Consider the following 12,185-nt stretch of genomic DNA (forward strand, 5'->3'; position numbering starts at 1 on the left):
TGCTGGATTTGAAGGGTTTGTTTCTTTTTACCTGCTAAGGGTGAGACTCTTTTTCCCACTCTTAGACATTTTTGCTATGTGTGTTCTAGGCTATTTTGTGTTTAATGCCTAAGGGATCCTTTCTCTCACCCATAGGAACCATCTTTATGAACATGTGTTACACAGCACCCTCCGTGCAGTGACACAGGGGTGTCGTAGCAACCCCCAAACATAGACTCCATACCCTGGGACTGACTACTGTCTCCCAGGGCATGTAAAGTCCCCATTGACTTTACTAGTCGATTTCTATGAACATAACCAGTACACCCCATCTTAGTATGGAAGCACTGGAAGGGGTTAATAGTTTTTCCCCTATGTTCATTTTCGAGAGGGTACCTTAAAGTCCCCCTCTACAAAGTTTCTGGCTGGTGGCAGTGGTTACTACCTTTTATATTTGACCGCAAATATTTTCCTGTGGGATTTTCCCATTGTTCGAGGCTACCACTTTTACTGACAGCCTCTAACATACCGCCGGTTTATTTTATAATTAACTTTACTCCGGTAGGTTTTATTTGCCAGAACTTTGATAAAACTTCTTTCTCGAGTCTTACTCCATTTTCCTAACCCAGGTCGGGGATCCTTTGTTCGTCATTTTGGCGGGCCTCTGCCAAGAAGCCCTCCTTTCGGTGCCACGGATTCTGCGGTGGGTCTGTTGTTTGAGAGGGGGAGTATAACCCCTGGACAGAGTTGCCACCGCAACTCAGGTCGTACTCTAACCTGATAGGCTGGAGGGTCTCCCGCCAAGATGACCACTCCACTGTGTGAGTGACAGTTAGGCTGCATGAATGGGTCTCTTTCTGCATAAAAGCAGGGTCCTGAGGACTGGAAGAGAAAGACGTCGCCACTGAAACTAAGGAACCGAAGGGGAGAGAAGCCAGAGACATCTTCAGCATCTACACCACCGGTGAAGCCCTGCCGGATCGTCTCACCACTTTTCTTCCACACAATCATAGGAGATCTTCAGCGAAAGAGCCTCCTTCCCTTGAGCTGGTGGGGTCAATCAGTTCACCTATCGCATCCTCGGACCTGCCTTGGTCGAATCGACAGTGCCCCGCACTTGGAGACCGGATAGCCAGGCAGCTATCGTCCCGGACTGCGATTAAAAGGAGCGTACCTTCTAAACTTCGTTTAGCAGCACCGCAGCTGGTTTCATCCCTGGGTAGTGCAGCGACTCGAACCTTCCTCCACGATGAGAGCCTCTCTTCCTCTGTTGTATCCCTCGACCTGCAGGAACTACCAGGAACAACCGCCACCGCAGGAGCCACTTCTTCACGTTTAAGGTACATTGTTCCGCCAGGCCGCCCTTTCTCCGTGGTAGCCCTAACGGTGTTTTCAATCCTTTAACTACTTGTGGGGTCGGCCACCCTCTCTCTTAACATTGTCTTTTGCCTCGCATCTACCTCTTCAATATTTTTCTACTAAAGACTTGACTGCAGCTACAAGAACATTTTTGCTCCTAAGCTCTTGGTCCTGTACCACTGACTCTGGCTCAGGCCTAGTGACTCTGGCTGATTTCTTAGATCTGCTCTCACTAGATTGGTTTTAAATGAGAAATGTGTTGATGCACTTAAATCTTCCAAACCCCTCTTCCTTCCCACTGTTTTAACTTATGGAGTGCCATTTTGCTCAGTTTTCATTCACTTGTCTTTTGGTTAAAGTGTTACTGTGCATTACTTGTTCACAAAACTTCAGGGAAGTGTTGCTAGGGGGTATCTGAAGATATTTCGGTTTAACTTGTGCTTTCCCTCCCTTACTTTATTAACTTTGATCTATGTGTTGACTTAGAAGTGTATAAATAAATATATATTCTCTTTTTAATACAAAACTTTGGTCAGTGTTTCCTTGTGCCATAGTGCTGTACTGCCTATTGTGTCAACCCTGAATACTGCTCATCTCCCTCTTGAGATAAGTCTGACTGCTTAGCCACAGCTACCAACTAAATCTTCGTGGTACATCCTGTAGTCCTAATCTGGGGTAGTGCTCCCTAAGGGAACTGCCCTGTATTCTGCCTAACACTCCCCCCACTACTGGTCCCCTCACTTGGCTCCCGTCCCTCTTTCTCTCACCTTTCCTTAACTTCCGGCCATTCTCCCAGGCTGTCCCGTTTCCACGCAGTGCCGGCTCCCCTCTTGGGTGTCGTGGGTCTCCACTCTGTGCTCCTTCAGGAAAATATACCCGTATTCTCTTTGTGCCACACCCCTCCACTTCTTCCTGCAAACCTCTACTTCCAAGCTTCCCATTACTCCCCTAAATTCCCATTACCGCTGCCAGCTGAGGCGGCGCACTAGTTACTTGTTATAGGCTCTGCTGTGTAACATGAAGCTGTGTCCATCAAAACGGAAGCCCATCTTTCAGGAACCCAATTTCAGAATTGGGGAATTTATTTAAAGTCACAGCCATTGCTACATTCAGGTGGAGTCATGTAGATCCTATTTGTCAAGCATTGCCATCTAAAGGACTTCAGAGAAAGCGTTTTTCTCATCGCAAATGTAGCACTTTGAGATCACCATTTAGCGTTATCAAGTCATGTACAAGATACATAATATTAATCACATACAAGCTTTACAAATATTGTTAAAGCAACCTAACTTCACCACTTTTGGAAGTTCCCTTTTCCCTTTTTTTTAGATGTAAAGATAGTTTTATCTCTGTGGCTCATCAGCATGACGGTAAATTGGTAAGCATGAAAGGCAGCTTTCTTTATTGTTTTTACAGCTGTCAGAGGGCGCTAGTGATTTGAAGAACCCCATTCAGTGAACTTGGGGGGGGGATAGGGTTCACCTCGCAGCCTATGCCTTTGGGACTTTTGCTTCATTTCGAGAATTATCCTACCAACATTTTTTCCGAATCTGTCTTTGATGCTGAAAGAACCCTCACAAATCTCAGTGTTGGCACAGCTCTCTGATTCTGGTTGGAACATAGAAAGTGCTATAAATCCACATCTTAATTACCTATGATAACCATAACCAAGGGACGTGGCCTCCGAGCCTTCTTTCTTCAGGTGGGTTGTCGCCTGTATTTTTATTTGTGCTCCCTAATGCCTTCATGTTCCTGCAGCTATGGTCAAGGCGGTGCCCGTGGCTGCTTTATGGCGGATTCCTCTGAGTTGTAGCTGTAAAGCAGCTTGATAGTTGCGGAGCTGATACTTAAATTGAAGACTCTTTGACTGGTACTTCAGCCTTTTTGTTGGCTTCTTAGCTCGGGCATTCTGTTCTTTGTAATTCCACCATGAATCTAGAGGAAGGGGGCTTGGAAGTACAATAAGAACATCAGTCTGGGTGACTTGCGCTGGTTGTTCATTCAATCCAGAATCCTGAATATAGGGCAGAATGCCTAGATGGTTATATGAAGTCAGTCTAAAAAATGTGATAAGATGAAATTATAATAGAAAGCAATTCAATAAGTAGCAAAATTCAGCAGACACGTGTTTCGACCCATGCAGGGTCTTTATCAAGGCTGATATGTACAAGTAGTCATAAACACAATTGCAAAAAGCAAAGGCCATGTGAGATAAAATGAAGATTTCAATGTGCAACACAATTAAAGTGACAAGCAATCAGCCCATGATGTGAATGCAAGCAATCAAAGTTCGTGTTGAGTGAACACAACCTGTGACAGACATAAATAAAGTTAAAAGTTTCATACCTGATGGAATCCAATCTGCAGAACAGAACCATTCATGCCATAGCATTTAAAATTTTTGCAAAACATCGAATCCCGAGAAGAGAAAAGAAAGCCAGTAAATCTTAATGTAGATGTTTTTGGTTTAGCTAATGTTAGATAAGATGAGGGCATGGATCTGCTTCCTAAGAAATCTGTCACTGATATGAAAAATATCCAATTGATCATAACAGGTCTACAATTGCGCTGATGCGCAGAACTATCATTGGGTCCATGGATCTAAAAAACCAAACAAGTGTGCATGTTTTCACAAACCAACGTTGGAAATGTGGCACACATAAAAAATAATGTGGACTTCCTTCATATAACCATCTAGGCGTTTGGCCTTATATTCAGTATTCGGGATGGAGTGACCAACCAGCGCAAGCCACCCAGGTTCCCTTTTGTTCTGTATCAACCATGAGGCACTGGGCATGTGTCTCCCATTGCCTGATGACTCGCTGCAGGTTTTACTATTTTACCTTGTGACATTTCAAGGTTGTACTGATTAGGTGATGTGAACAGGTAGATTCCTTATGCTAGTGCTCCTCCTGTTTTCGTGCATACAATAAGAACAGGTTAAACACTAAAATGATTCATGCACTCCCTGATCTACGTCACCCCTCCTCTTGCTCACTCGGGCCCCATCTCGCTAATCGAATAGAACAATGGCATTTGTATGGATGGGATGGAGAACATTAACTGATCCCAATGTTAGTCAAGCTTGTAAATCGATGCTGTCCTCAGTTATGCTATGCATGTTATGCTCTGTTAGTCATACTTAGAAAGTGCACTATCACTGCCATGGGCAGTCTCCTGGCACTGAGTGCACTCCAGGAACCTAGGCTGTTGCCGGAACCTGTTGTTGTTGGTGTAAGGTGACTTGTCATTGTGCTTGGGCATCCCATGCGCTGTTTTGACTTGGATGTTCTGAATGTATGAGTCGCTACTGTGACCAAAGCTACTGTTACTTTGTATTTCTCATGAATCAAGGATCTGTCCGACCCATTCTTTGGTTTCCGGTAGACCTTTTTCTAATCCTTCTGGAAGGTCCAAGCTGTTATTTCCTAATGAATGGCCCCTGGAAGTAATTGGAATGCTTGTTGTTCTTGGGCCATGTTCGTAAGGCATTGTTGCTGGTCGGTCAGAATCCTCTACTTGTTGGCTTACCCTGAGGACCAATCATAGTTGCCTTTTGCCTAGTGCCTCTAGACCCTGTCATTCATTCTGTGCTTGGTAGTGTACTGCAGGTCTACTGGTAGTGGCACTGGGATAGCCTGGTTTTACACTACAATACTTCTGTTTCTCCTTCCAAATCCGTGGTCAAAGAACTGAAAACAATCACCAATTACACTTGCTCCCTTCGGAGAGCTATTCTGTTCTGCCAAATATCATTCATGTTTGGCGCTTTAGTTTCAGTAGTTTCATCAGAGTTCACTATGTTGTTGGTGTGCTTACTAAAATAGAATTGAATCTACTATTAAAGCATAATCTGTATCATCATTCTGGCTGAAGAGATCACGCAGCAAGTGTTGGTCTCTGACATAAGAGCAACACACAATTTGCAATTTTGAATCCCAAAGCAGAGTTAACTTAGCTTTCCGGGGGAGATAGGAGAAATCTGGTATGCAGCCGTATATATAAATAGAAGTTATTATTTTTGATACTAGTTGAAGTATAGCAGCATATGAAGGTATCAGGTAATAAAATCACGGCAAACACACTGCTGGTAAAAAAAATCGTGGCAAAAATGCCGTGGTTTGACCCGGTAAAGGTGTACCCCATTATACCATTTAAAGGGAGCGGGGGTGTCCCCCGCATCCTTTACACGATTGTGGCGCAAAAAACCACAGCATTTTTGTCACGATATTTTGTAATCACTGCCATTTTTGCCGCTATTTTAAGACATGGAACCCATAGGAATCAGTGCTAGATAGAGGTATTCCTTTGAGCCCGGGAAATCCCTATAGTACTGGCTTTTGTCATAAAGCAGAGTAGGATGAACACAAGGCAGACACAAGAAATTATAGTTCTATAGACTTTTAAGTTAAACTATAAGTTTGGCCCAAATCAAGAAAAAGGCAAATTAAAACAACAGTGACAACAGCCGGATGACTTTTCCATGGTAGGAATAGTTGAAGTTTAAATTTACAAATCCCACCCCGGCTCTCGCCCTGGTATAGATGATCAGTTCACAGTACCTCATTCAGAAGCGCTTGACTATACCCTCAGTCTTTTTTCTTGTTTCCTTGGTTCACTTCCTCTGGTCTTCTGCTTCTCGGCCTCGATCCCGAGTGTCACTTCTTCTGGGGTCTTTAGACCTTACGTGCACCTGCGCATTACACCTGGGTAAAGGAACAGGTTGGGGTAGAGCAGTACTGGATAAAGCCCATTAGTTTCCACCCAAGGGCCGTAATCCAGAGTGGGCCTAGAGCAGGGGTCTGCACATTTTCAATCTCCACTATGGACTATTATTCTCACAACCCCACTCAGCTGACTGTGGTGGTTTTTCTTGTGAGTTTCGAATGGTATTTCCCCCTTGTTTAAGAGGAAGTGTAAAGGCAGCTTTCTGAAAGCCTGGCTGTGTTTCTTCAGCTAGATTTCCAGGTTGGCTTGGAGGTAAGTACAGTTGTCGAAGCAGCGGGTTACAAGGCTGTGACTCTGCCATTGTCTGAATGGTTCCTGTGGTACCTTGCCTCTTGTTCTCAGGGAACCGAGAAGTTAGTCCCCTGAAAGGGGATGGGGTGTGACCATCCTTGCTGAGGGAGCTTCGTGGATGGGGTTCTCCTGCGGTCTGGCTGGGTCGGGGGGATTTTCTGAATTGGTCTTCATGTGTTTTGTCTCTTCTACCCAAGTAACAAGGCATGTAGTCTCATGGACCTGCACAGGAATGTGTAGATCCCCTCGCTTTTTGCCTTTGTTGACCCTCAGTCTCTGACTATGGGGAGGGGAAGGAGTGCCCTGCGATGGAATCAGGGCAGGGGCTCGGCCTCAATATACAGCAGGCTCCGCTGTGCAGTGACTACCTCTTGGACCTGATTCACAAGGATTTGCACCGGAGCAGAGGAAGAGATGCTTGTGGAACTCTCTGGATGCCTTATACCTGACTCACATTCCCAAAGCATGCACATAGTTGAGATGCTCGGATACAATGTGATTCACCAAGCTCTGCTCAAGGACACCTCAAAGATGCTCCAGATTTGCTGCAGTTTTAAGCTTTGTGAAGCAAGTATAATTTAGCTTGTGCAAATCCAGGGTGCTCACGGCTTCTCCTGATTTGCTCCAGTGTAAATACTTCATTGTAAATCGATCTTCCCTATATAAGGATATTTGCTGTGTGGCCTTGTCAGTTGTGGGCATTCTTCGTAGGCTTTCGAAGTCTGTTACATAGTACTGGCACCGCTGCATCGAACTGTTCAGTACAGCATGCAAGCAGAGAAAAACCCGAAAAACAACGGTAAAGTTTGGACGAGGTAAAAAACAGGGCCCATTGTAATGTGTTCCACAACGATCTGAAAAGATTTAGAAGTAAGACAGGCTGGCAAGATTAAGATGAACGAATGCTGAAAGAACTAGGTGCTGAAAGGAGCAACAGTGAGAGGAAGTTAATATGCCTGCATCATAAACAATCTTACCTTAAAGCTCGAATGTCTGCACATCTGTTCTTTTCCAAAAATATTTGTTAGGAATCTTCCATTCGGTGGGGAGTTGAGTGGCTTTAGTAATTCGATGTATTTCATTACTGCAGAATCGGGGAACAGCGCCTGCCTCTCTCTCTCGGACATGTACTCGGAGACTAAACATTGCGAGCAGAAAGTTATTTTGCCCATTTCTTGTTTTACTTTCAGGTTATTCCAGTGGAGAAGCTGGTGAAAGGGCGCTTCCAAGATAACTTGGATTTTATCCAGTGGTTCAAAAAGTTCTTTGACGCGAACTATGATGGCAAGGAGTATGACCCCATGGAGGCTCGACAAGGGCAGGATGCCCTCCCGCCACCAGACCCTGGCGAACAGATCTTCAACTTGCCCAAAAAGCCGCATCATGCCAACTCACCCACAGCAGGTATTGGGATATTTGAACTTTGCTGTGTCTGTTTGTAAGGTTCCACAGTGGCTTGGAGCGTCTACACCTACTTGGACTGGTTCTATAAACTGTTTGCATCAGGTTGTTTGACCTTATTAAACTTGACGTGTTCCCCGTTATTAGCCACAACGTGATGAACAATTGATTCTTTTTTACAGAGCTACACACAAATTGTGGTGTGAGGCGTAGCATAACACTGCACTGAGCAATGCTCACACCTCATAATGCAGTATATCAAAAACATGCTGGCGCGGAAAGTAGCATCAGCTTTTGGACACTCTGAATGGCTTAACATAGACACAGAGTGAGCTGGAGCTTTAGGGTGCTATGGGTGTTGGTGAACAGTAGGGGGCAGCAAGAGTGACCAGGCGAAGAGTGCTATACTTACTACAGTGTAAACACAAACTAGTCGCCAGTGGCATTCATAAACAACTTTTATCTCTTAGTTGTAAGGTTTACAATATTTAATTAACTGCTTGTTTAGAACATTCTTCCCATAAAATGGTGTTATTATTCATGTATGCATGTGAAAGCTATGTTAACTGCTCTTTAGGTCCTGTGACTCTGGTTATGGTGAATAATGTGTGTTATAAGCATGGCAAATCGATATCGGCGATGGCTTTGTCCCAGATTACCAATGATCTATATACATCACCCTGTCCTGAGGTCAAGGTAAGACAGGTTTAGATAACTTTATAGTTCAACATCTGCATGTTAGTATTTACAGGTCGGAGTGCCCTGGATCAACACATTATCTGCAGATTTATATCAAATTCCAAAATAATTCTGTAGGTTTCCTTAATGGTGAGTACAGTCTTCACACTCATACAGGTTAATGTTAATGTCAGTAAACAGTAGTCACCAGAAGGTGAAATGCAATCATTAGGACACCAGACCAGTAGTGGCCTAACTTCCAGGAAAATGTACCGATTCTATTTTAATCCTCCCAGCTGCTCGTGTTCTTTCTTCTGGGAAGAGCTTGTGTTTAGAGGCCATTTGAGGGCTCTGATTGAGGGAAGCAGCGCTAACTGTACCTCCCGCACACTGGCTGCCCACTACTCTGCTTTCCAAGAGTCAATCACTTTGCATCTGGCGGCCCAAACCTGCAATGCCAGTCATCTAAGTGGGAGAAGCCTGGAAATGTGTCCTTAAAATTGCACTGTGCTATTCCTGCAGTACCGTGGCTTTCCGCTACGCGTCTGCAGTCACTCCTATGCAATACATGTGAGCTCAATATAGTGCTGTTTGTGCTCCACCTGCTCTTGCTCCAGCTGTGGCTCACGGCATTGTGCCTTTATCTCTAACCCTGGCTTATTCTAGCCTCATGTCCCCGGGGCACTGCTCGCTGACCCTGCCACACTTCCGCAGCCCTGCAGCATTTGCTCCCCTGACTTCTACTCCACTGTCCAATGACATCGCAAGTGCTGAAATGCTAGTCGGTGATTGGTCTTTGCAATACGCAGTGCCCCTGTGACCCGCCTCTTATCTTGAGGCGTCTTTGGCAGTAGAAACGCAGCCCACGCTAGGTGATGGGGGGATTGTCTGGCAGTGCCTGCTTGTAATCTTGAGTAAATAAAAATACCACAAATGCGTAGCATGTCGCTGACGACGGAAATACCCCAACACAAAATGGAGGAGGCAGCATGATAACCCCTGCGGGGTCATGACGCCGGCAGCCTGGGCCCCTCCCCCTCGGGAAAAGAGGTCAGGGGGTGGAACGGGGCCAGGGCGCTAAATTAGCCCAAAAGCCTGTGAAGGGCTAACAAAAGAAAGGGGCGGGGCTCTTCCCCACCCACGGACACCTGCACGGGCAGGATAGGATCAGGTGCAATGGGTCGGGGGAGTTGGGGGCCTACTATACCAAGTATAGGGGGAAGCAAGGGAAATCCGGCAAGCAAGCGCCACACGTACAGACTGAAGTTCACAAATGTGTACAAATAATTCTGTTGTCATGCAAATAAAACTGCGGCCAAGTTTGCCATTTGAAATATTGTGTCATGCCAATTCATTGTGTGATAAGGAACAAACGCAGCGGGATACATGCGCAAAGAATAATTGGCAGAAGAGGCAAATGGACAGATGCAGTGGTTATTACTTGACACAGCAAGTAATTAATCGCTTACTGTTTAGTAACATTGGCCAATGTTGGCTAATTGCAAATACATTCTATAGCCTGTATCCCTGCAAATAAATTGTCCATCCTGGCTCCTTCCCCATTTTAAAAAGATGTGCATTCTGTAGCTGCGCCCCTTTTTTGCAGCCAAACAATGGGTAGGCAGTATTTCCTGCTTGGGTACAGTGGACGTCACACTAGGGATAGTATTACTGGCACGCCCTGTGTCGACGCCCATTTTCGAGTTTCGAAAAACAAACTGTAATACTCCGCAGCTTCCACTAGATGTCGGCCTATGCACAGCATGTGAATCTAAGCAGATACAAGCATCAGAAATACGATTACGGTGAGTAATGTATCCCATACGTGTGGACCCAGATGAGGGGCCGCCACAATCCACAGAGATGCATTAATTGTATCTGAGCATTTTCCACTAGCTGCTTCTGCACTCGGGCTAGGCTATTAAGTAAGAACCTAAAAGACAAAACTCCCTTCCCTCTTACCCCCCCCCCCCAAAGTCCCTCTTCCATCGAACCAGGATGGAAATGGATGTGAGCCAAAAATAGACTCATTCAAGTTTTACTACTGCACTGTGATTGCTTACGAGGGTGTGTGGGGACTTTGAGGCCAGGTACACTCATTGCAGCGCCACTCAGAGAAAGGAGTGCACTTCACTCCATTATAATAAGTGACAGGAGCTCCACCACATTTTAAACAATACCACAATCAAGCATTACTAAACTAGAGCTCTCACATCGTGTCCCATGAGTCCTGGCCCTTGCAGTGCATGAGGTGTGGCTTTGCTGTGGGCATTAAGAGAATGCAATATCGAGTGAGCCTGAAAGCTCCCCCTGTGGTGGTACTACTGTGAGACGTGCACGCTACCCAGAAGAACCTGTCTGATATAGGCAGAATTTGATACACGCAAGTACGTTGCTGCTGTGAACGATGTGCATAACATTGGTGAATCTGCAAATGCAAGTGTCAAAAGCACTTTGAACAAACACCCAGATGTTCTTGCTCCGTTCGGAGGTGAGAATGTGCGCAGTTAATATTGCGCGGCTTTATTTGTGTGTGTGTGTTTTTTTAGTGCCAGGGCCTTTGTGCAGATGCCCCCACTGATGTCCATTATAGCAGAGGGTTCCACCATGGCGCATCCTGCGGCCAGAGAAGGGAACTGCCCCAGACTGTATCCCCTCCCCTGCATGTAATGCGGCGGGCTGGGCCCTGGTGAGAGGAACTGTCCACATCCCTGCAGCAGGGCCAGTATACCGGTGGTTCCTGTTATTCACTTCACCCGCTTCTAGGCACTCAAACTCAGAGATAACTCACCAAGGGCTGTTTATTCTCTGTTGATTTTCACATCCGACCGATGGAAATGCACTGGCAACCCAGTCTGTGGAATGGGTGAAAGGGGGTTCTGTTTCCATCAGGTCAGGTGTGAAAATGGACAGACCCCACACAACCATTGTAGAGTTAGATTACACAGAGATGCGTCAGCTGATCACTTACAGGCCGCTGGGATTAGTACACCATGCGGGGAGATGAAAAATGCACGTGGGCTTCTTCCCCCCTTTCCCCCCCAATATGTGAAGCTCAACATGCTCCGGACGCACTTGGTTTTTAGAATTTCACAAACAACTTTTTTCGATTAGTTGAAAGGTATACAATATATCATTAACTGATTGTTTAGAGTATTATTTCCATAAAATTGTGTTATTATTTGTGTATGCATGTGAAAGCCATAGTAACTGCCCTTTATAGGTCGTGTGAATCTGGTGTCGTGTGAATCTGGTAATGATGAATGTGTGTTTTTATGAACTGTCAAGTAAAACTCTAACACAATACTATAGGAGCTGAATGTATCGCTGGCCCTGTAGATTGCAATAAATAAGATCATTATTTTGCTTCATTGCAATGGACTATAAAGTATGACTTTATAAAATGTTGCTGCACAAGTGGGATACATGTACAGAGAATCTGAAACGAGAGCTTAACAAACAACAATATATGTTTTCTTTGAATAAGTGTGTTTGTGTGTGTATATATATTTCTGAGGCTTGTGGAATCTGCTTAGATCACATGCTGTGCATAGGCCGACATCTAGTGGAAGCTGCGGAGTATTACAGTTTGTTTTTCGAAACTCGAAAATGGGCGTCGACACAGGGCGTGCCAGTAATACTATCCCTAGTGTGACATCGACTGTACCCAAGATCCCTCACGCGTTTAGGATCCTCAGATTGTTTTTTTCCGCCATACTGGTCGGAAGCATTTTGCGGAGTCCCCTGGC

The 12,185-nt window shown here is 45.2% G+C and overlaps 1 protein-coding gene across 3 annotated transcripts in view; it reads left to right on the forward strand.

Moving 5' to 3' along the window:
• The window catches only part of MAPRE2 (microtubule associated protein RP/EB family member 2), a 984,616-nt gene that overhangs the window by 808,716 nt on the left and 163,715 nt on the right, over positions 1-12,185 (forward strand). For all 3 annotated transcript variants that reach the window (XM_069621019.1, XM_069621020.1, XM_069621018.1), the window contains one exon: positions 7,548-7,761. In XM_069621019.1, the coding sequence (XP_069477120.1) occupies positions 7,548-7,761 (214 nt within the window). The remainder of the gene's footprint in view (positions 1-7,547; positions 7,762-12,185) is intronic.

This window comes from Ambystoma mexicanum, chromosome 5q (assembly GCF_040938575.1).
Source record: "Ambystoma mexicanum isolate Mex_15411 chromosome 5q, UKY_AmexF1_1, whole genome shotgun sequence".
NCBI lineage: Eukaryota > Metazoa > Chordata > Amphibia > Caudata > Ambystomatidae > Ambystoma > Ambystoma mexicanum.